This window comes from Hibiscus syriacus, unplaced genomic scaffold (genome assembly GCF_006381635.1).
Source record: "Hibiscus syriacus cultivar Baekdansim isolate YM2019G1 unplaced genomic scaffold, ASM638163v2 tig00004111_pilon, whole genome shotgun sequence".
NCBI lineage: Eukaryota > Viridiplantae > Streptophyta > Magnoliopsida > Malvales > Malvaceae > Hibiscus > Hibiscus syriacus.
This window is the reverse complement of record NW_024062000.1, coordinates 369,115-395,072: the sequence shown is the minus strand read 5'-3', so window position 1 is coordinate 395,072 and position 25,958 is coordinate 369,115. Positions and strand designations below refer to the sequence as shown.

The following is a 25,958-nucleotide window of genomic DNA, read 5'->3' as shown; positions in this document are numbered from 1 at the left end:
AAAAGCACAAAAATGATCACTAAATCTTAACGAACTGTTATAAAACGGTCATCGGTGTTACAAAATTATAATTAAATTTATCGATTGTTATAAAATTGGTCATTAGTTTTATTGAATTATTATTAAAGATCATTAATTTACCGAACTATTAAAAAAATGATTATTGAATTATCAAACTTAAGAACAGAAAAATGTATGGTGATCACTTATAACAATTTGATAAATTCAATGATTATTTTAAAATTTTTAAAATTCAATATACTTGGTATAATACTCCTCTCTCTCTATATATATATATAATATTTATTTGCTTGCAAGTAAAGCGTTAAGGAAGCATGTAGGTAAAATAGCTTATTTGAGAAGCAGGAGAGAACATATGTATTGTATATGAAGGGACCAATTTGCATAGGCATGATGCATCGCTGGAATGGAACAAAATAGAATAAATTAGAGGAAAGGACAAATCGCCATTACATTTGATCGTTTAGACAGTTGCTTTCTTGAGAAACTGATAAAAAAGAAGAGAGAAAATTGCTGAATCTTCATTAAGAATCCATTAGTAAAATGGAACTGATGTGAATCTTCTACAAAGGCCGTTCCTTCAGTTGGAACCCTATTCTTATTGATTTCTGTTGGAAGGAATGCGGACTTCACAATCAGGATACATCGTGATTTGATATAATTTTAATTAATTCAAAAAAATTATCATCCGTCCTATAATTTGTCTCATATTGACTATGCACAGTTTTAGGATATATTTTGACAAAGAAAAATAAATTATCCTAAATTTATAGATTTAATTGTAGGTGTAAAAAAGTGACATACAAGGGTAAAAAATGAAATAAAAATGTGTTGTTGAATTTTCTAAAAGAATATTTGATTGAGATAATTTAAAAATCAAACGGGACAACGGGTAAGTATTATATTGATAAATTTAAGTGGTCTTCCCCTGGACAAAGGACTTGCAAGATCTAATCTCGGATTGCAGAATGGTAAACCTATTGGATTCGAAGCCTTCAAACCGATGAAAGCACCAAATAATAACATAGATGCACCTAAAGCATCAGAGCTAGTGCCTGCAACATTTACTTCTAGTTTGCTGGTTACTGAGACTGTAAATCTGAAGCCTTAAACTGAACACCACGCCGTGAGTTGTGATCTTAAGTCTCAAAAATTGGTTGGTGAGTCTTGACCTCGTTAACGATGAAAAACCTATCCATCTTGATCCTGAAACTCAAATCATGCTTGAGAACACCCTGAAATCAACATCTTCGGAAATCAGGCTTCTAATTTTTTGAACCCAACCTCAAGCCCTACCTTGTGAATCCATTGGAATCAATATGTTCGGAAACAAACTTCTAAATTTTCTGAACTTGAACCTGAACCTCCAGCTTTTGTGTGAACCTACTGGAATCAACATGTTGGAAAAAAGGCTTCCCAAACCCTGGACCATATTTCGTGAACCTATTGCAATCGACACATTCAGAAAACATGCTTCCCAATTTCCTGAACCCCCTGTACCTCGTGAAGCTACAGGAATGAACATGTCGGAAAACAAGCATCGTTAAGGCAAGATGTAGATGTTTCAAAAGATATTCAATTGGAGCTTGCTAATAAGATCATGACTGGAGTTGACAAGCCTTACACAGATGGACTGTTTGCAAGTGACGCTGCAACAGCTACCATGACAGCTGCATGCTCTGCACCATTGACCAGCCTACCAATAATGGTATTTGGGGCTGAAACTATCATCCGGCACAGGACTTCCGCCGAAGAATCTGATCTTAGAAGAATGGAAGTACATGAAGTTAGCAGTTCCTCGGTGGCCATCAACAGCAACAGTGTGGAATCTAATGCCGCAGATGTCATTCCACCACAGCACAGTCTTAGTTGCCTAGATAGAACGAGTCGAGTCTTGAAAGATGATTACCATATGTTATTGGTAAGAATAGTGGAGTCTTAAGTCTTTAGGCAAATTTACTAGATGTAGGCACCCATTGTCTCTAATTCGGATTTTCTGTACGTAGTCTTTGCAATCTACCTCCACTTCACTTCTAGTGCGTTCTCACGCTTTTGCGACGTGCTGAAGATCTTCCACGGCATGCATGTTTTCAAACATTTTCATTGAAATGTATGGATCTCTATCAATGGATTATCATGATCATAAATTTAGCGTTTATAAATATGATTAACCTTTAAGCAAATCAAATTTTCAAATTTCTGTCTCAAAAAGCAAACCATATAATAAATCTGAACACCAAGTACAAAACTTTGCGATAAAAGGAAGGTTTAAACAGTGCATACATGCTATTAGCAAGGAGAATAACAGCCTGGAATTATAGCCCCCACATAGAAACAAGGACATATCAAGCAGCTAGTTGTTTCATCATATTATTAAATAGAACAGCAGCCATGAAAGATTATCAGAGCTTAGCTATATCCGATTTGTTGCTGTTGCTGCTGCTGCTGAGGCTGTTGATAATTTCCGTAGCTGGGATATCCTCCATAGTACATGTTTGGGTCTTGGTGAGCAGCAGCATAACCATAACCGTATCCTTGACCGTATCCATAATATCCACTGTTCCATTGGTTTGGATCTGGTTGGGCCTGCAATGCAAATGCCAAAGACTTCATGGGTCAGAAAATACCAAGAAAAAGCAACCTGTTTGCGATCAAAATATCTAACCAACCTGTTTGTTTGAGGTGCTACGGCCCCATGAAAGCCGAATACTTTGTCCACCCAACTGAGTCCCGTTCAATATTCGCAGTGCTTCTTCGGCACACTCCTGATGCGTTTACACAAGTACAAAACAGAAAAAAACATGAATTATCTCCTAAATATATCTATTCAGAAACTGAGCACCGCCAGCATACTCACCTATCAGCATACTGAACAAATCCACATCGCTTGTTTGTGGAATCTTCACATGCACCAACTGACCATATGGGCTGAAAACCTCTCTCAAATGGTCTTCCGTCACATCAGAATCCAAATTGCCAACAAATATCTGGCATGGAAACACGTATAATCAGGAAGGGGAAAACAAAAAACCATGTTTCTCACTGATAGTAAAAAATACCCACAGTTGTATTATTTGGATCATTATCGTTCTGATTCCCTTGAGATGAAGCTGCTGCATACAAAAAAATAGATGCGTAACAAATGGACAACAAAAAGGGAAAAGAATTTCCAATACAAAACAACGAGAAAACACAACAGTGCATAGACAGGATTCTTTCTAGAATCTTGTACATCGCACCTCTAGGGGAAGACACTTTAATGTTGAAAAATGTGTACCCTGTTTGAATAATATGTTAAAGACCAAGGTCCCTCACTTGTCAGAAACATGATTGTAGAAGCACATAAATAGCATGTGTTGCATATACAACAATAAACACAAAAAATAAAGCACAATACCACTACCAATGTAAGATCAAAAACTCCCGTCAGAGTATAACACATGGGGTAAAGGGAAAACCAGGGCAAAAAAATTGCTACGAGGACAGTTAACTAAGGTGACCAAACACACTAATCAAAGAAAAGAAAAATGAAGACCGTCATTCATGTTACTTGTGACCTAAAACTCTAGAATAGTAACAAGAAATATACACCAGGAGCCGCAGGACTAAACAATAAGATCACTCTAAAATGTAAAGGGACAAGGAATCACATTACATATTACATATGTAAAACAGAAGTAAAGACTTGATGGTAAACTGAAATGTAACTTGACTGACACCTCTTACTAACCAGAGAAGCAAAGTAGTTGACTGACAGCTCAGTCAATAGAACTAAAATGAACTTCTAAATGTATTGACCGACATAAAGACAAAACTGACCTAGTGAGGGCTCGGACTATAGGGTAAGTTCAGCTGAAATCAGTTTCCAGGCCCCAAGATGATAGAGACTCATGATGCCCTGCTCTGAGACACAGGAGTTTATAAGTTTTTGCATGTTTCAAACTTTGAATAGAATTATGGTGCCCAAATGTTAAAGGAAAGTACAGGAAGGAAATGACTAGTGGAAACTGCTGCTCAACTTCTAGAGAAAAACAAAGAACTTAAAACAATATTAAGCACTTCAGAAAAATAATTGGAAATTTGCCCGAACAACCTTATCCTTCAAGCAGATAAATCATAAATGTAACTATCAAATTTAACAGGCACAAAAAAAGGACACAAGAACCAGAAGTTTAGATGTAGTCAAATTCAAACATGCAGTAAGATGAATCAAAATATCCCAAAGGGCTTGGATAAAACAAATAACCATCAGCAACCATACCAGCTGGATATTGCTGCGCAGCACCAATCTTCTTGTTAGTAGCTGGCCCTATGCGCATGGGCCTAGTTGAACAAAAAGCACCATTCATCTCAGACATAGCTCGATTGTATTCAGTTTCATCTCCAAACCTAACAAACCCATAACCTTTTGTGCGCCCAGTGGCCCTATCAATCACAACCTTTGCACCCTTCACTGATTGGAAGTGTGCCTGAATGTCTCTTGAAGCATGTAATCTGTAACATCAGCAGCCAAGTCTCCAACAATATAGTAAACTCAGGGGACTCTTCTCTCTTTCGCCTGAACTAAAGGATGCCCAGTTCAACCTATAGTTGCTCTCACCATTCGGCATGGCTGTACCATTGTATGTTTGTAAAACTCTCTCGCAGCAGCACGTGAGACAAACTCAATAAACCCATAGCCCTCCACTTGGCCTTTTGCTTGTTGCGGATAACTTTCACAGAAGCAACCTGTGAGAGAACCAAGAGTTGAATCACTCACGCATAAATCATACAGAAATAAAGTTCACTCATCCTTTAACATAAAAAATTAAAAACTTGAGTAACAACGAGACATCTAAAATCTGAATGCTTGCTAGTCTTAGCAATGAACATTCAAATTGGCATCCAATATCCAAAATATAAACCTTTTAAAATCAAATCTACCGACAAAATCGTAATCTTTATGCAAATAGATTTTCACCAAAGAAATGATATACCAATCAACACAAACTCAAACACCAATCTGAAAAAATCAAACGAAAGCAAAAATCACAGATTGAAACATTACGTCAAAATAAATCCCGTCAAATAAAACGTCCCAGGAAAAAATCTATAGATAATAATAAGTAAAAGCCGTTGAATACCTCCCCAGTTTGAGCAAAACAGCTCAAGAGATAATTCTCATCCATATAATACTGCAAATCTCCGATCCACAAAGTCCGAACCTCATCCGCACTAGCCGGTTGACCAGATTGACCCGCCGCCGGTTGCTGAGCCGGCACCCCAGCCGAACCCTGCTGTGGGGGCCACATCGGAGGAGGATGACTCTGATGCGGCATCATGTACATGTAAGGTTGCTGCGACTGCGGAGCCGGAGGAGGTTGCTGGTATTGGTACTGTTGCTGGGCCGGTGGAGCTCCCGCCATAGACGGTGGCGGAGCCATTGGAGGTGGATCATTCCTGGTACTGGTGCTGCATCATCTTCGGTTTGGGGATTGAAAGAGGGACTCAAAAGGAAACTAAACCCTAACCCTAGATAAGGTAAGTTTGGGAGATGTGTAAGAGAGGAAGCAATCGTTGGGAAAGGAAAGCTTTTAAAGGCGTGGAAAGGTTACGTTTCTTAAAATGACTGAAATAGGTTTGGTTCTTAGATGTTTGAACGTGAAAAGGGCCAGGGATATTTCGATAATTGTGTCAAATTAAAATAGAGTAAATTTTGGTTTCAAATTCATTCATACTAAAAAGTTAAATTTCAATTTTGTCCCCTCCACTATGCTTAAATTCAATATTTAATTCTCATATTTAATTTAACATAAGTTTACACTTTTACTTTTACAATATTATTAGTCAATCCCAATACTAATGCACATTTTACTTTACTTTTATGATGTTATTAGTTAGTGTAAATAATTAATATAATTAACCACTCAATAAAAATATTGATGTGAATTTTTCTCTGTTAAAACACCTTTTGCAACTCATCATATTAATATACTATAACAATTTTAATTGAAATAATATTTTTTGAATCGTCAAGAATGATTTAAAGAATATATTTGTTTAGAGTTTTCTTAATCAATTAATAACACATAACATATTGATATAGCTGTTTGAGCTCATAACCTCTAGAGAGAATAATATCCTCTTTTACCATAAAAGTCACTTGATAAGTTTAATTTTATTTGGGATAATTAAACTATTCAAATTAACAAATAACAACATAAAATAAAATGTGTAAGGGTGTCAGAAGCCGCAAACTTAAAAAAAATTAATTAAATTTATGAGCTTTTTAAGTACTTAATTAAATTTTTATATTTTAAAATTTCATCGATTCATTTTTTAAGTATCTAAAGAGTTTTTTTATCTGTTGGTCTCACACATCACTTTCAAATATTATCAAGGGGTACTTTTAGAAATCTATATTTTTTTAATGAATTCTAATCATTTTTAGAATTTTTCTTAAAAAATTTATAAATTTCATTTGATAAAATCATAATATGCATGTAATAATATCTCATAAAAGATCTTAACATTTACTTATCAAAATTGGTAAAAAAAAAATATTTCGTTAATTTTTTTGATTTAATGATTAATTAATTTAATTTGTTGATTTGAGGGTTTAATTAGATAAAAGAAATTCAAAGGCCTACTTTTTTTTAAATAATTCAAAAACTTCATGTGCCCTTAAGCCAAAATAAAAAGATAAAACTGTACCAAATTAAAATGAAGCATAATAGAGTGACGAAAACCACAATTTGACATTTACAGAAAACAAGTAACTTTAACCTTTTTATATCCAAAGTTGGGGGGGTAATTAACTGATTTTTCCATCTTTCATTCAACAACAGTTCATATGGATTGTAAAAAACTATATTTCCAAGGCCTCAGAGATGGAATTACAGTTGCCTTAATACTAAAAAATACGAAATGATGGTAAAAAAGGTTAACGTACACAATTGTGCATGCACCACCGCATATAAACACATCAATGGAAAGTGTGAGCAAACCGATTGACAATTCGCTGGATTTTAACCATTTGTTATCAGTTCAAGAAGTTCAACACCCTCCAATCTTCTTCTATCTATGTTGTCTCTTGCACCAACACCACGGGGATTTCTGAAAAGGAATAGGATGCTTAAAATCCAGTTCAAACTAATTTTACCAATCACATTTAGTTAATTCGGGGATTTCTAAATGATGGGATATTTTGTACCAAACAAACATTCTTGTGTTTTATTTACATCTCAATTTTTTTTAAAGAAAGAACAATTAAAAAATTAAACTTTTTAAACTAAAATTTTCTATCATGTCACTATTTATATGCTAATTTTAATATCAGTATCGTAAAGATTAAATTTGAATATTAACCTTAAATTTTTAATTAAAACTTAAGTCTGCTTTTCTGTTTAACCGACTGAACGGGCCAAAGTTGGCCTAATTATGTCAGTTAAAACCTAAGCCGGTAGATTAATCGGTTAAAATAGAATTTGACCGATTAAAAGTTGATAGCCGAACTGACCAACTGCTATCCCCAGGATTTGGTATTCGAATCCGTACCTTTTGTCAACGTTTGCTTTCCTTGCGAGTTCTTCAACAAAATTGTGTAGTCTCTTCAAAAAGAGCAGGAAACTTGTGTACAGCTTTCAGACCATTCTGATTTGAACATATCGTCTTCAGAATTTCAGAATCAATAAAATATCCTTCTTCCTTGTTCCTGGAATGGGTTATTCACAAAACATGATCCAAGTCAGAAACAACATATAGTTGGTCGTTAACTTGTAATGGAGAATAAAATTGAAGGCCTTTGCAACTCCCGTAAGAATATCTCTACTGATCGAGGAGTTTCGATCAACACTTGAATCAAATGCGGATAGCGGGCAAGGTTTCTGAGCGTCGACAGTGCGTGCTTTAGAACCTCCTGATCGGGTATGCTGCGACTGGCTGAGCAAATCAGGTTCAGCAGAGTGCTGATTGCACCGGCAGCCACGAGTTCTTCGCAATCAGGGAATGAGCTGTAGCCATATCTGCAACCAAGTGTTTTCATAAGCACGTGTTGTAGATTCAGTGTCGTTTTAGCTCATCAAACTAGACTTTGCTCCGTAGAGAGTATGAGTTATGTAGAATGTAACATGCTCATTGCTCACCCAATGTCTCACAGTTGTGAAGAATGCCTCTGATGCTTTTCGCGCTGAGTAGTTCCGAAAGTGCCGACAAAAGCCGGTTAATAAGATGTCTGCTTTCATCCACATTCATAGCAGACTTTTGCATTCTCAAGCGCAAATCCAATAGCTGTTCTCTAGATTCTTTCCGAGCAACATAACCTTTCCAATATGACCACCAAATTCATAAGGAAAAAGATATTAGGACAATATACTTAAAAATTTAAACTCGGTCGGATATGTGAGTTGAACATTCGAAACATATAGATGAGAAAATTTAACCATGTGCCATGGTTCCGATTATAAATCAAGTGTAAGAAGATTCTATGAAGTTCTAACTTGTACCTATGGACGTTTGCAAAAGACATTATCAAAGGCAATTTACAAAGCATAGCTCGGTGAGGAGACATCTTACTTGTATTACAACAATACTAGTCCTCTCTCTGTATGCTTTTCGCCTGGCAATCCACCCACGTGCGTAACACTGAATAATGATTGTTGATTTTGTTCTTAATTTAAGTAACAGAACACCTCTCCACCACCTTTGCAGTTTCAGAACTGAAGTAATCAATACTGTTAATTCAAAACTCTGGAAGAAGCCCTCAGACATCTTACAAGTGCAATCACCAGCAGTAGCTGCATGAAAGGAAGATAATCCTGCAATTGCTCAAAGCCATCAAATTTTGTAAATTCTCAGATAAAACCAACTGAAGCATACAAAGAGAACTTCTAGTAATCAAATAAGTAGATATTTGGGAGAAAACTAAGTACCTAAAAGCATGCTTCGAGCAATTTGCCCCCTAATAACCCTTCGAATTTTGATAGCTGCCAGTTTCTGCAAATGAAATGCCTTCTGATGTATTAGGCGCTGTATTGCTCTTTGGATCTTAATTACAGCATCCCTTTTCAACAACAGCTCCTTCCTTACAAGCCAGCCACGGCAATGTCTCTGATTTATAAGAAAAAAAGAAGTCAGAGTGATTTATGTATTGTTGAAAGTAGACACCTTACAGAAATATATGCCAAGGAATGCCAATGGGTATGATTCATAAGAGCACGTGGATGCTAAGAAGCAGAAAAGTTTAAATGTCGTTTGCAACCGGCATCAATTATTGGAACTATATAAAGCATAGCTGAATATGGAGATATCATACTTGTATTACAGCAGTATACTGCCTCTCTCTATGAGCTTTTTGCTTAGCAATCCACCCCCTTGATAACTCTGAATAATGATTGCTGATTTTGTTCTTAATTTAAGTAACAAAACACCTCTCCACCACCTTTGCAGTTTTACAAGTGAAGTAATCACTAATTTTAATTCAAAAATTTGGAACAAGCCTTCTGACATCTTACAATCGTAACTTCCAGCAGTAACTGCATGAAAGGAAGATGCTCCTGCAATTGCTCAAACCATATGCTTCGCTAAATTCTCAGATGGAACCACAACTAAAGCATACAACTGAAAACTTTTAGTAATCAAATAAGTTGATGTTCAGAAGAAAACTAAGTACCTAAAAGCCTATTTCGAGGAATTTGCCCCCTGATAACCCTTTGGATCTCGATAGCAGCCCATTTCTAAAAATGAAATGCCTTCTGACATAATACGTACCGTATTGCTCTTTGGATGTTTATTGCAGCATCCCTTTCCAACAACAGCTCCTTCCTTACAAGCCAACCACGACAATGTCTCTGGTTTTTAAGAAAAAGGATAAAGTGATTAATTAATATATATTGCTGCAAGCACACATCTTGTAAAAATATATGCTAAGGGACGAAAATGGATTTGAGATAGAGGTGATCATTGTCTAAATATCATTTTGACCATCATATCAAAGCAATGAAGAAAACATAAGGAAGCACTATGATATATTCAGCGATGGAAGAAACAACTTACTTGGATTACAACAATAAGATACCTATGTTTCCAATATTCTGTCCGAGCTATCCATCCACGAACAGAAGATTGAATGTCGATTGCCGATCTGGCAGCAATTTTATATTGCTGAAAAGCACTCAAACATTTTAGCCGTCTAAAATTACTTTGAATAGGTAGTATTGCTTGCTTCTGCTTGATAAAACTACTCCTTAACTGCCAACCACGGAAATGACTCTGAATTTTTGTTGCAGCAAATGTCTGCTTTTGGAGGGATCTATGGGCAAATTCCTTCTGGGCAACCTGGAAGGCCCTCCAACATTTCAGTTGTCGATAATTACTTTGGACTTTTATTATAGCTTGCTTCTGCTTCATAAAACTTCTCCTTAAATGCCAACCCTGGTAATGGCTCTGAATTTTAGTTGCAGCAAATGTCTGATTTTGGATATATCTACAGACAAATTCCTTCTGAGCAGTCTGAAAGGCCCTCCAAGATTTCAGTAGTCGGAAATTACTTTGAATTTTTATTATTGCTTGCTTTTGCTTCATAAAATTTCTCCTTAAAGGACAACTCCGGAAATGGCTCTGAATTTTATTTGCAGCAGAAGTCTGTTTGTGTTGATATCTGCAAACAAAATTCTTCCATGCAATCTGAACCCTGGTTGCCGCTTCTGTTTCACTAATGCTTAGACCATTTTCCTGGCCTTTAAGAGAAGCATTCTCAATAATGTGAATTGATCTTACCACACCACCACGGAAACATTTCTGGATTACAATGGCAGCCTTGACTAGGTCTGGACAGGAAGTATCAGGCCTTTGAGCTATCCAACTCCTTGCAGCACGCTGTATGAGCAACACTGATCTTCTTAAATTAACAAAACTATGTCTCTCAGCAATAAACTTGACAAGCTTCTCCAGTTCTTGCAAGAAAAAGATCAAACTAATGAGAAACCGGTGATATGAGAAATGCATATAATCAAAATACTCGATAAGAGTAAATGCCGGATGGAAATTCCTGATCTCCGGGAAAACTGAATTTGTTGAATTTTGAATTTTTCTTCACAGTCAACCATGCACGCATAACAGTTTGGATTAATTCAATAGCTTTTATCTTCTTCAGAAAATTACGACGCAATATGAAACTCCTGAAATGAGACTGTAGGACTATTGCAGCAATCTCTGAAGCATCATGCAGGGAGCCCAAGGTTAGAAGGAATATTTCTTACCTCAGAGATGCAATGCAAGACCATAAAGGTCAAAGATACAATACTCAGTTAAATTTGAGAAAGGCAAAAAATAATTAAATAGATAAACAATTTTAGATGAAATATCTAATTTGTCCAGTGAATTCTCCAATTCCAATATGATCTAATTATGATGCCACAATGATTTCAACTCACTACGAACAGATTTCCCATGAGAACTTAACTACAATACGGAAAGCAACAATAGATATCAAATTTAAATTTATTAGGTAGAAACACCAACCTAAAAGAGAACAAGGAGAAAATTTTAGAGTAAAAGTTATAGAACTCCTAGTCATTGTTGAAATGCATCAACCGATAGTAGAACAAAGGAAAAAGAAAACTAATTAAAAGAATTAACTAGAGGAGGGACAGAAAATAACCTCTGGAAATGTCAATGCTTATCTTCTGTGCTGGGAAGAAAGATGAAGTAGAAGCAGCAGGTTTTACAACACTATTGTAGTTTTGTTCTGTCATATCTTGCCACCAAGCCAGAATGACCTTGGAATTTTTAGAAGCATCTGCATAAATGAAGGGGAAGAGAGAGAAAACAAATATTAGATTTTAGTGCTCAATCTAAGGGCTTGCACATGTAAACTAGAAAATGCAACAACTTTGACACGATAATTTCCTCAAACTAATACCATATTAAAAGGAAACAAATATACAAATGCATATACACATTGATAACGGTGTTATCCCACATCCATCGAGTTTTCTGTGATCTTATATTAGACTTGGGTGTCTTCACCTATTACCAATTGGTTTTAGATTAGACCTTAACATGGAATCAAATCCAAGGTATATATATTATAGTTCCTGCCTAAACCCTTGTGACCTACATACATGATGGGAATGTGAAGTGGTGTTAACACACTTCAAATGCATACCACACACTCTATATGAAAAATTTGAAAATGATGTGTGCACTATGTCAACGGCCATGGACCAGAAGTGGTATGCTAACTATGATAGAACATATCTCTTCTATCTGGACTGCAGCCAATACCAGCTTATTTTCCAGTTATTTTGTCCCAGGAAGCTAGGGTCGATAAGAGTGATTCATATAAAGTCCCAATTTCATGCATTTACATATGATGTGATTATTTTTATAATTTATTGTGCTCTATCAACAACATTTAGCTCCAAGAGAAAAAGCACATCCAAGATGCATACCTGTTAAAATGAAAATTATCACAAAATGAAGGGACCTTCAGTGATATCTAAGTCTCTTTCTTTCTTTTGCACAACGCCTTCAGAACTTGCCAACTGCCTTTGAGTTAGTGAATGCCTCCTCTCTAGGTTTTGGCAATTACAACCCAATAGTTTATGGAAATTCAACTGATCCTGGAAAAAGATAGAAGAGTCCCTGAAGTAGTTGCATTTTTTGACATTAAGGCTGGACAAAACCTAGAGATGAGGCATTACCACATTTTTCTTGACAGCAAGCCGGGACAAAAGGAAAACCAGCAAAACTATCACACTCTTGTCACTAACTGCACCGTTATGCTCAAGTCACTTATTTGAAGAACCTGTACAACAACATAAGAAAATAGTAAACATAAGCCAACATCAATGTTTTACTATGACATGCACAATCACAGTTTATCATTGGACAGCGTGGTACCTCAAAAACCCATAGGCTTTTTAAAAATTAGCAGCCTCACTTTTATAGCAGTTATCAAAAAGTTTAGTGTATCAGAAAACAGAAATGTAAAAGTAAATAGTCAATCACCAAGCATTAAAGTAAACATTACCTCTGGAAAGTTTCCAAGTAATGCTGTCAGTTTCTGTGATAATACAAAATTGTGAACTGCATCTGTGTAATCAGAAGCAGACATGATTGATCCTCACCTCTTGTTTCATGAGAATTCTGTTAAGACAAAGCAGTAAGAGACTAATAATACAACAGAAAGTAGTGAAAAACATTGGGACAGAAAAAATAATGTTTACCACCTTGTTCGAACAAGAAAGTTCTTTGCGGAAGTAATAATCAAGCACGCACCATATGGCTTTTCCATTGACCAGTGAAGAAAAGCTTTCAATCCTAAGACCATAATTTTCACCAATTGCCTACAAATATTCGTTCAACTTATTAACTTCAGTAGTTGACCAACAAAGAATTAACTTCAGTAAGATCATGTAGATGCAAATTTAAAAGTGAACACGCAGGAAATGAAAATCCCTGAACACAACCATTGATTAAATATATCAGACAAAATTTGAGGAATTGATAACATTCAAGTTATCCTGTAATAATTATAAAAAAACGAAATTGAATTTATGAACATCAGGAAGTCTTAATAAAAAAACAGAAAGGGACATAAAAAGAACTTAGTTAAATTTTCTAGTATTTAAGCATATAGCTTGTTAATTTTGAAATGAATAGAAAAATTAAATAGTTATCCACCCTTCACCAGCCCCATTTTTCACCAGTACTCAAGGAACATTTGAAGCATATCATATTAAAGCCACGTATGTTGGATATTTCCCCACCAATGGTTGTTTTGTCAATCAGAAGTGGCAACTGCAAGATCAATGAAAACATAAGTGGCAGCTAAAGGATTAACGATTGCAAACAATCTTTAGAAACAATTAACATCTGAAAGTTCAGATAAAGAGAAGTTTAGCAGACCTGTAAACGAACAAATATATTCCAGAGCAAGGATACAGTACGTTCCTTATCTCTTTCAGCAATATCATCTCTAGTAATCTTCAATCCATCTTCATCGCATAGCACGACACCAGCTTCTCTCAAATATTGCAGGGCAACACCACAATTTGCCAAATTCTTTTTGAGGGTGTCTGAAGGAACCACTATTTTCTGCTCATGCAAGAAGCTGTTGAGTTAAAATTATTTTCCATGCAGCGCTTAACAGTAACTAGTTGATCCTAATGTGTAAACATCAGGGTGATAGGACAGATATGCCAACCATGAGGATTGAGGGTTCATGTTGCAAAAGTTGAATAACTCTACAGAGCCGCACACCATCTTGAAGATCCAAGAACAAACCTGATACTTGGAAGTCAAACTCAACAAGGGCAGACTGCACCAAGGTAAATTCTTGGGGGTAAAAATAAGAAAGAAAAAATATAATTCCAGATTTCCAAGATGATAAACAAAGTTAATACATAATCATACGCACAAAGTGACTGAAGGTAATTTGCAAGATTTGCGTTAAAACATATTGCTTGTTATGAATATGACCCACAGGCCACAAGCACATAAGCACTATACATGGATTAAAATGTAACCAATATACCTGCCGATGAGAAATTTTGTACCCTACAATTACTAGATGTGCAAGGAGATTACCTTCCCTGTGCATAACATCAGATGATAAGAAATCTAGTTTCATATCATAAATGAAAACAATGTTAGCCCATACAAAGCAAGTGCAGGTGAAAATTAAGCAACAAAAACATACAAGTATGAAGATAGAGAATGTTAAGACACGTGTGAATAATATTTCGTATATGCATTATACTATACTGTACATCATTCTTTTATACAGCTTAAACACAACACTAATGCACTAACTAACTTCTAACTGACCATTAACTAATTAACAAACTTTCTAACTAACTCTTAACATCTCAACACTCCCCCTCAAGTTGTTAGTCTAAAGACATCTTTGACTCCCAACTTGGAAATTAAATATTCATGTTGCTGAGTACCCAATGCCTTGGTTAAAACGTCTGCTAGCTGATTTGTAGATGAAACATATTCTGTACAAATCACCCCTTCTTGTATTTTCTCACGAATAAAATGACAATCTATTTCAATATGCTTCGTCCTCTCATGAAATACCGGGTTTGCTGCAATCTGCAGTGCTGCCTTGTTATCACAGTAATGTTTAGCCGGCTGAAGATCTTTCACACCCAACTCTACTAACAGACCTTTTAGCCAAACAATTTCTGCTACTACCATTGCCATGCCTCAGTATTCCGCCTCTGCTGACGACCTTGCTATAGTGTTCTGCTTTTTTGACTTCCAGGAAATTAAGGAATTTCCTAATTTGACACAAAACCCAATAACCAATCTCCTTGTCATCAAACAAGTTGCCCAATCAGCATCACAAAAGGCTGATAATTGGCATTGTCCTGCAGAAGACAATAAGATCCCTTGACCAGGGTTCTTCTTTATGTACTTAACCACTCGAAGAGCTGCTTCCAAGTGTGAGCGCTTTGGTTGCTGCATGAACTGACTCAGATGATGTAACACAAAAATGATATCTGGCCTTATATGAGTGAGATAAATCAACCTACCTATCAACCTCTAGTAGATTTCTTTTTCACCCTGCAGCACTTCATCATCTATCTTCTTCCCATCATTTTTAATTAAACTAGAATCATAACCAGCAGTGGTAAGCTTAATATTCTGCTCCATAGGTGTACAAACAGGTTTAGCACCTCTTAATCTTGTTTCTTCTATCAGTTATAATGCGTACTTCCTTTGGTTCAACAAGATCCCTTCACTAGATCTAAGTATCTCAAAACCAAGAAAGTATTTAAGTTCACCTAAATCTTTCATTCTTAAGCTAGCATGCAAAATAATTTTCAATTCTTCTATCATGGAAGCATCATTTCCAGTGATCAACAGATCATCAACGTATATAAGCATGATTACTATTTTTGTTCCCTTCCTTTTTGTAAAAAGCAAGTAATCAAACTTACTTTAAACATATCCAACAGCTACCAAAGCTTTAGTTAGCCTCATGTTCCACTGCCGAGACGCTTGTTTCAGACCATAAATAGATTTCTGCAGCCTACAGACCATGTTCTCCCCCTGGCTGCAAAATCCTTGAGGTAATTGCATGTAAACCTCCTTAAGCAAGTTCCCTTGAAGAAATGCATTATAGACATCCATTTGAAAAAGAGATCAGTGTTGCAAAGAGGCAAGCGCCAAAACTGTTCGAACGGTGACCAGCTTAGCAACAGGGGAGAAGGTTTCAACAAAATCCACACCTTCATGCTGATTGTAGCCTTTCGCAACCAAACGTGCTTTATATCGTTCAACCTCACCATTGGATCGAAACTTAACCTTATATACCCATTTGCATCCAATGGGGACCTTTCCCGGTGACAAAGGAACTACACACCAAGTATTGTTTAATTCTAATGCTTGAATCTCCTCTTGCATGGCATTAACCCATAAAGGGTCTTTAACGGCATCATTATAACTAGTAGGTTCAACAATGGAAATAGATGAAAGAAAAGATTGGGTGTGAGATGGAAGATGAGAATAAGAAATGTTATTTGAAATGAGATGAAAGCTAGAAGTGGATGATTGGAAAGAAACATATTCATTTAACCAAAGTGGAGGCTTGGACACTTTAGAAGACTTTCTAACAACATGACCAACAGGAACAGGAGCACTAGAAGAAGGAGAAGTAACAAGTGCAGGAGACTCTGCACCAATAACAGCAGGACACAGATTGTTAAAAGAAGGACTAGAAGCAGACTGTTGAGAAACCGAATTAGGAGACACATCGGACAGAGGTATATCAGTTACAAAAAACTCAGAATCAGAGACAAAAGGTTGTGAAGGAAATAACCGAGATGACAGCTCAGGTGAATGAAAAGGGAAAGAATTTTCATGAAACCGAACATCCCTACTCACAAAAAAAGTCTTAGACACAAGGCTAAACATTAAATAACCTTTTTGAGTATCCGAGTATCCCATAAAAACCGAAGGAATAGTTCTAGGAACAAACTTGTCACGAGGCTTAGTTTGAGTGGCATAACCTAAGCAACCAAAGACCTTTAAGTGTAACAAAGAAGGAGGCTAGAAGGTAACCTATTAATTAAGTAACATGCAGCTAAGACACACTCTCCCCAAAATTTAATAGGAACCCGAGACTGAAAACGAAGTGCTCTAACTACTTCTAATAGGTGTTTATGCTTTCTTTCAGCTACCCCATTTTGCTGAGGAGTGTCAACACAAGATGACTGATGAACAATGCCAAAGAAAGAGAAAAGGAAAGAACACTCTTTGTTGAAAAACTCAGACCCATTATCACTACGAATGGTTTTGACAGAAGCCTCAAAATGATTAAGGACCAAAGAAAGAAAATTCCTTAAAGTGATAATAGCATCAGACTTAAGTTTTAATAAGTATACTCATGTCATTCTTGCACAGTCATCAACTATTGTTAGAAAAAATCTATGACCACTATGAGTGGAAATTTTGTATGGACCCCATAAGTCCATGTGAATTAACTAAAAAGGAAAATTAGAACGAGACTAACTAACATGAAAGGGCAGACGAGTTTGCTTAGCTAAAGGACAAACAATACAAGAATGAATGACAGAAGAATCTAGTTTACAATTATTCAAGGAGATATGATGCAACTTGAGAAAAGAAGCATGACCTAATCGGGCATGCCAAATGGATGTTTTATTATCAACAGAGGACATACAATGAGGTGTAATAGCAAAAGACACATTAGGAGCCTTAGAAACAATACTAAGAAAAGAACCAAAAGAATGAAGAACATACAAGCCTCCCTATTTCCTACCAATCCCCATCATCTTGCCATTGGAGAGATCCTGAAAGATGCAAAAGTCAGGATAGAATTGAACAATACAATTTAAGTCAATGATCAATTTTGAGACAGACAACAAATTATGAGCAAATGCAGGAACATATAAGATATTTTGTAGGCAGTGAGATGAATCAAACCAAAAAGAACCAACGTGTGTTATAGGAAGGGTTTTACCATTTGGAAGATGAACAAAACGTGATAAGCATTCAATTGGATTACTCAAGCATTCAAAATTAGACAGCATATGGTCAGTAACTCTAGTGTCAAGAACCCAGGTAACAGAATTATTCATAGGAGCAGGTAAACCATCATGAACCATACCTGCAAAATTGGCAGCAGCGGTATCACCAGAGTTATGAATATCTGTGTTAAGAAGCTCCAACAAACGATTGTACTGATCCGAGGTGAACATCGAAGCCAAAGGAGAAGACTCCGAAGGATTATCAGCCTGAACCGAATTAGCTACCATGGCAGAAGAGGTTTTCTTTGTCTTGGTGAACTTGAAGTCAGGAGGGAAGCCATTGAGTCTATAACACTGATCACGCTTATGGCCACGGATCTTACAAAAGTCGCACACTCCATTAAATCGTCCTCGGCGAGAATTAGCAGAGTTGGAATACATGGCCACTGTATCAGACAGTGGTGAAACACCTGAAGAAAGAACACGCTGGGACTCATCCTGAACCACCATCGAATACGCCCGATTCACCGAAGGAAGCGCATCCAGAAGGAGAATCTTACTTCAAATGGCAAAATACGTTTCATTCAGTCCCATTAAAAACTGAAACAAACATTGTTGAAGAACGTGATTCAATGCTTGGGAAGCATCAACACAATTGCACGATAAGACAAGGACTAACGCACTGTACTCATCCCAAAGAAGCTTTAGATGCGAATAATAGGCTGAAACGGAGGAATAACCTTGAGTGAATAGAAAAATCTCTCGATGTAGGAAGAAAATCCGAGAGCCATCGACTTTACTAAAGCGTTCCTTCAAATCATTCCAAACATGCGCAGCCGTAGAAACAAAAACCAATCCCGCAGAGAGATCAACGCTCACAGTGTTTAGGATCCACGAAAGAACGATTGCATTGCATCTGTCCCACTGTGATTGCAACAACTCACCGAAATCACCACGAGTGCAATCGCCGTCGACGAACCCTAACTTAGTCTTTGCCAGTAACGCGATTCGAATCGAGCAGCTCCACAGATTGTAGTTCTCGATTCCAGTAAACTGATGCGAAACCAGCAACGTCCCCGGCGTATCCGATGGATGAAGGTAAAGAGGATGAGTAAAATCGATGGAATCCATGGAGGAAAAAAGAACAAAACTCAGTAAGGAAAAAAAGAGGAAAAAATTAGAAAGGGCGAGATATCACTCGAGACTTTTCAATTGATATCATGTTAAGACACGTGTGAATAATATTTCGTATATGCATTATACTATATTGTACATCATTCTTTTATACAGCTTAAACACAACACTAATGCACTAACTAACTTCTAACTGTCCATTAACTAATTAATAAACTTTCTAACTAACTCTTAACATCTCAACAGAGAATTACCGTTAAGGACTCGACGACTTGATTTTATACTAGATGAAACCGTGAACAGAAGAGGAGAACCTCCATCCACTCCATCAATACCGTAATTAAGAGGAAGACTGGTCTGAGATTTAGTTCGATCAAGGATAAGAACAAGCAAAAATATCATCTTCAATATAATATTCCCCAAATTCTCATAGTATCCCGGCTCCACCTTCTTGTTATAAGCATAAGCCTTTGCAAGCCCAGTGTGCGAGAAGAATTGTTTTTCTATTATCATCTTTAAAAACGAGATATCTTTCGCAGAACTAAAATCACCCTCAGCTGATATCAAGGAATCGCCACCAAAAATAATATACAACCCAATTCGAAGCCAAATTGGGTTGTAAGACAATAGAATTTTAGAAGCCTTTTCCTTCATTCCAACATCTGTAACTATAGGACAACTTGCTTTCATCTTTAACCTCCCTTCATCTATATTCTGACAATTAATCAAAAACAACAATAACAAATTTGTATAAGTGATACTATTATGAGTAAAACATCACTTGTTTATTCCACGATGCATTCACAGATCCATAAGTTATATCACTAACCATAACAACATCTTTCTTGCCCCCCCCGGGGGGGGGGATAAAAAAATTAGAGAATCCAACCTTAGTGACTCGAGTCATGACATTGAAAACCTCTTTGCAACTCGCCAAACACAAAAAAATCTGCACCCGCTGATTCAAATCATCAAAACTACAAACATCCTTCAACGAAGCCCTCAGATCCAAATACTTTGAGATCAAAATATCCGCGGAGACATTTTCAGATCCCTGCCCTCTCCATGACAACTCTCTTATCCTTTTCGGGCTTCTCCAAGCACTGTCCACTTGCGCAATATTACTCTCACTGCAACCATTAGTGGAGAGATTACAACCGCAAGCCTCCGGGTTCCGAAAGAGGAAATTGAGCCAAACGGTGAGAGATTTAGACAGAGACCTAAGCGATTGGTCTTTCTTCAATTGCTCTTTGCAAGCGGACTGAGATTGCTCCAGCTGGTATGCTTTAAGCTTAGCGACTGACTTCGCTTTGGAGCGGGAAGAGGAAGGGACAAGGTAAGGCCGAGAGCGGTAGCAAAACGACAAAGATGACCTCGGAGTTTCATCGAAAGCAGTGAAGAACTGAGTGCACGGCTTGGAAGGACGTTATGGGGTTTTGAAATTGGATACGTCTTTGAGAATAATAGAAGAAGAAGAAAAAGACGACGACGAAGGAAATGGCTCTTCTTCCTCCATTTTCTTCGTTTTTTGGTCTAATTTTGACCAGTGACTTACAGTTCAGCTTGTGCTTAGAATCTATGGTGTGGAGATTTTCATTTTCTGGCGCAAATTAGAGAAGAAAGTGAATGATGAGATCGAGAGAGTGAGCACAAGGGAAACTGCATACCTTTTCAGTTTGAATTTGAAATCGAGAGCGCGAAGCTGCGATATGATGAAGCCGGAGATCAGGCACGTGACGGAGCCCGCTAAAGATTTCGCACGTTTTTACAAGTCCTTTATGGTAAGCGCGTGATAATATTATAGTAAACAAGTGCTAATGTATTTGGATTAAATTAAAATGAATTTGACCCAGATCTAAACATACTTTAAATATCAAGCACGTGGAAACGAAAGGACATGTCCATGTGTACCAACCTTGAAAAAAAGCTGCTTTATGAAGTTTCCCTGTGACTGTAATTGACCGACCAAGCAGAAGCAAAGTCTTGACCGATATTTGCTATTAAATGCTGCAAGTCTCCTCAAGTCCTCCAAACTTGGCTTTCAGTTTTGGCAATTTGTCCCGATTCCTCCCGATATGGATCAAAGTTTAAGAACAGCTGCTCGTGCAGGAGATATCAGTGATTTGTACTCTTTGATTCATAGAGATGGAAATGTTTTGAGGCGCTTCGACAAGGTCGAGTTTGTCGACACTCCTTTACACACAGCTGCAGAGGAAGGGTGCATCGCGTTTGCAATAGAGGTTATGAGCTTAAAGGCATCGTTTGCTCGGAAGCTAAACCGGCAAGGCTTGAGCCCACTTCATCTCGCTGTTAAAAACGGGCATAAAGAGATGGCTCTGCGGTTCCTGGAGATCGATAAAGATCTTGCTCATGTCCGAGGAAAGAACAGTGAGACTCCTTTGCACTTCATAAGTGAAGTTGGAAATCCCAATGGCCTGTTGGATAGGTTTCTGGAGATTTGTCCCGAATGTATCAGAGATGTTACGATTAAGAACCGTACTGCTTTGCATATCGCCTTGGAAAACAACAGACTCGATGTTTGCCGAGTTCTAATTCGAAAGCTTACAAAGAAAGAGTATGGTCGGGAAGTGGTGAATCAGAAAGACGAAGATGGAAACACTGCACTGCACATAGCTGTTATCCATAATCAACCTGAGGTTCGACTAATCCGCTTCGTTAATGTTTCATAGATTCTTTTGTACTCTGCAGACATGATTAACTGATTGTTCCCTTCTTTTATATACCTTAAACAGATGCTCAAACTGCTATTAAACTGCAAGGCTGATAAGCATGCCACCAATCAAGCCGGTTCCACGGCACTCGATGTTGCTCTACAACATAATAAAATCGAAAGCATTATCGTTTTGTGTGGTTCTTTTGGTCCCGTAGTTTCAAATTTTAACTGTAAGTTGGAGAAATAAATCATCAATTACGTATCAAAAGCATCGTTACTAGTTTTTCACGATTTGGATAACATATCAAGCGATGATCGGAATGCCTTACTAGTAATTTTAGGATTGCTTCTAGCTACAACCTACCAAACCACTCTTATCCCGCCTGGTGGTGTTTGGCAAGGTGAAGGATCAGCGGTACTGGGGACATCGGTCTTAGATCCATTGAGTTTTCTTCTTTTCTATATTCCAATGTTCGTCGTCTTCATCGTAGCCTTTTCCCTAACGCTAACATTGATTAAACCATACCCCAATAGTTTCAGGACAGCACTTGAGGTACTACTTGCATTTCTTGCCATAAGCTTCGACCAATCAATATTCATCATAGCCCCAAGCTATGTCGGATATAAAGTTATCAATATATCTTCTTCTATCATTTTCGTTTTAATGGTGTTCATGTGTATAGCATATCGGGTATAGAAACTCAGTGTGTCGATCGTGGGGTGTCGGATAACCCTTTTGATTTTGTTACTTGTTTCCAAGGATGAAATATTTGTAGGTTTGATTCAAGGCCTGCTGCTTTCCCTTTTTCTGTATGATGAATTCTGGAAAGGAAGCATTGTGACTATAGGTTGTGGTCTCTTACTAACAATTACTACTCGTGTTGGTGGTGACTCTAGCTTGAGATACTCTATTGTACTAGTGGGATGCTGGTTATTCTTTAATCTATGTCGATTTTGCACAAAGAGGTGGATTACATATTTTAACACTTGTAAATTTTCGAATTGACACGAATTCAAGTCTAAGGTTTCGTTTGATTTCAATCACGCTATTGATTCTTATTTTGTATCCGTTTGTAGTATGTTAATCCGATATCAGTCGACTTAACTGATCACATAACCGATATAACCGAAGCCTACACAACAGAAAGTGTCTAATGTCTATGCGAGGCATGCAATTACATTCTCATGCCAGTGAAGCTGATTATAAAGCAACACAGTTACAACGAAATGCTTAAGGGTGCTTTTATGTTTTAATGGATTCTAACAGAGTCCTTAGGCTCAATTTCAATCAGCATCCCGTTCCTGAAAACTGGAAACGGCATTCTGGAGATGGGACTGTCCGAGTAACAGAGCTTCCATCAAACCGAGTCACCAGGTAATGCATTGTGACCAACGTTTCGCTTCTTGCAAACTCGTTACCGGGACAAATCCGTGCTCCTCCTCCGAATGCCACGAAGCAATATGGCGGAATCGATCCTTGTTTCTCGAAACGTGATGGATCAAACTTCGACGGGTCCGGGAAAATTCGCTCGTCCATGTGTGTTATGTTTGTAGCCCAAATCACCTAAAGTTTCCATGCGTATGGGAATTAGAGATATTTTACACATGCATCAAAGAATAGCTTGGTTAAAGATAGGACAAATTATATCGATCAGTTACTGTATTATGCATACGTTGCAGATTTAGTCCATATACTCTGATTTGTTCAATTTTAATCCATGTATTTTTCGAATTTTGAAATTTTCTATCAGGGCTGGAATTTAAAATTTCGAAAAGTATTGAGACTAAAATTTACTAAATTAGGATATATGGAGATGAACTAAATCCATAATTTATGTATAATACAAGTACTAATAACAAAATTCGACCTTAAAGATATAGTTCATACTTGCCATCCGTTTGGGATAGTGTTTCCTTCATATTCAAACTCATTGAGGATTTTCCTGAAAGAACCTAACAGTGGAGGATTCATTCCCAAAGTTAAAAGCTCCTCCAAAGTCTTGGTCTTGGTTATCTCTTCATGTTCTATAATTTCAAAGCTTTAGACTGTAAGTTATTTCGGGAGTCGGATACGTTCCGAAAACTGTTTTTCAGCTTACCTTGCACGATTTTTGCATAGACGGACCGATCGGTACCCAAAAGCTTGACCAAGAAGTTAATGAGAACGGAGGATGTGTCGAGCCCTGCTATCATTGTTAGGACTGTCGGAGCAACCCATGGCGCAGCGGAAACAAAATTCGACGGTCTCACCAGCGATTCAAGTATGAAAAACTGAAATCGGGAGGAAAGGATGCGAATACTTACAACGAATTCCTTGAAAACAACAAGGACAACAGTGAATACTGGTGGTGTAGATCGGTTCGAATCGTAAGCCTCCACAAAATCACGTCTCGGCCTCTACTCAGTTCACAGAGCAATAATTTTCTTCCCCAAAACCGTTTTGAGAGAAAAACGACTGAATGTTTTGTGTGTATTCTAAAACGGCTGCTAGACCTAACACACCTTTTATAGCCAATTTACCCTAATCATATTAGGGTTTTTATTATTTCAAATTAATTAAATCTATATTTAATTAATTGAAATTTAATAATCCTTTCATATACAACTTACCCTAATCATATTAGGGATTTTATTATTTCAAAATTAATTAAATTTATATTTAATTAATTAAAATTAAATATTCAAGATTATTAAAACATATATTTAATTAACTCTATTTATATATATTTTAGTAACATACAACAAATTGTACATCTTTACTCGTTTCAATCCTAGGGTGTGACTCTGTAGGTTCTTGTAACATTAGCAGTAATTATTAGAACAATTATAGTATTACATACAATGAATGACATCTAGCAATATATCATTATCACTTAAGTTACAAGAAAATATGATTCGACATATCATCTTGGTGATTAACTCTTTTATGTATTACATCATTATGTCCTTTATATCTATAATAGGTACAAGTCTTGGAATAGTCACACTTGTATAGCTCATCTATTGTTTCTTGATATCTAGAGTAGACTTTAATTAACGAATAGTTTATGATATCTCATATCAACTTATTCGAGCATGACCATGCGTTTCTAGTCTTACTCAATCAAGTGGCCTGTGATATATTTCCTATTGTGTAAGAATGACATATCCTATCTTAATCATACACGTCCACTACATATATTGAGATATATTCAATAACAGTCTTTATAGAACAACCAATTACGGAGCTTGTTTTGCTGCATCAAAACATACAACAATATATATTGGGATAGTATTGATCTCAAGTTTGAGGATTATACATATAGTCATCACCATGAGCAATGTTATGACTGTCGCATAATAATCTAAGACATATGCTCATGGTGGGTCAATCCAATACATTGTTCTCTAACAATATAATCATGTATCAATTCTGACTTCTCTATGTCAATGACAACTCGTTGTCATCAATCAATAACATGTTAGTCTTAAGCGTATTATTATTCTCCATGCCCATAATAGTACTTGACTAGGGATCTTTTAATAATAACAATTATGTCATTATATAGACTTTATTATCTTCAAGTTTATGTTAAACACATGTATATATAACTGAAAATAATAGCTGCAATGTCTTTATTCAATAAAATCGGTAAATAAAAATATTATTACAATTATCATATGATTGATCTTTGGACATACTCTAACAATCATTACATCTATTACGTTGTCCACGATTTCTTCATCGAACATACGAATCAAAGGGTCATTCTTTCCGATACCAAGAAAACAAGTGATGAGATCCTTGGTAGGATCAGCGATCCGTTGCTCCAATGCGGCCCTCCTTTCGTTTATAAGATCCTTGATCAATGTTCGAAGCTTTGCACTAGCTTTCAGGCTGCGGTTGAACCGTGTGAAGGGAAGATTTATATGTAGAGATGACAGGGCGTTCATCATACGTCGAATAAGCTCAACAAGATTGTTTCTTCTTTCCCCTTGTTCTATGCCGAATAGGAGAGAGCTCATAATGTTGAAAGTGAGAGTCTTCATCACTGGCATTACCTGTGTAGATAAAGAAACATAGTTAAAAATTGTGAAGGACTAATTGCACCAAAGATCCCGAACTACTTGTCAATATCGGTATCGTATCAATCAAGTCCTTCGGTC

The 25,958-nt window shown here is 36.8% G+C and overlaps 1 protein-coding gene and 3 pseudogenes across 1 annotated transcript; 1 reads left to right on the top strand and 3 right to left on the bottom strand.

Moving 5' to 3' along the window:
- Nucleotides 1-2,251: 2,251 nt before the first annotated feature.
- On the bottom strand, nt 2,252-5,579 carry LOC120191166 (annotated as a pseudogene).
- Nucleotides 5,580-7,771: 2,192 nt separating this feature from the next.
- On the bottom strand, nt 7,772-20,785 carry LOC120190549 (annotated as a pseudogene).
- A 62-nt stretch (nt 20,786-20,847) lies between these two features.
- On the top strand, nt 20,848-22,967 carry LOC120190539 (ankyrin repeat-containing protein BDA1-like). Its single transcript, XM_039193608.1, has 5 exons — nt 20,848-20,919; nt 21,112-21,795; nt 21,892-22,042; nt 22,589-22,725; nt 22,890-22,967. Exons 1-5 carry the CDS (start codon nt 20,848-20,850, stop codon nt 22,965-22,967), a joined length of 1,122 nt encoding a protein of 373 aa, XP_039049539.1.
- Nucleotides 22,968-23,062: 95 nt separating this feature from the next.
- Nucleotides 23,063-25,852, bottom strand: LOC120190528 (annotated as a pseudogene).
- Nucleotides 25,853-25,958: the final 106 nt, after the last annotated feature.

Coding starts and splice junctions, on each gene's coding strand:
- LOC120190539 (XM_039193608.1), top strand. CDS start 20,848: ATGATGAAGCCGGAGATCAGGCACGTGACGGAGCCCGCTAAAGATTTC. Junction 20,920..21,111: donor GTTTTTACAAGTCCTTTATG/GTAAGCGCGTGA, acceptor CCGACCAAGCAG/AAGCAAAGTCTTGACCGATA. Junction 22,726..22,889: donor CTAGCTTGAGATACTCTATT/GTACTAGTGGGA, acceptor ATCCGTTTGTAG/TATGTTAATCCGATATCAGT.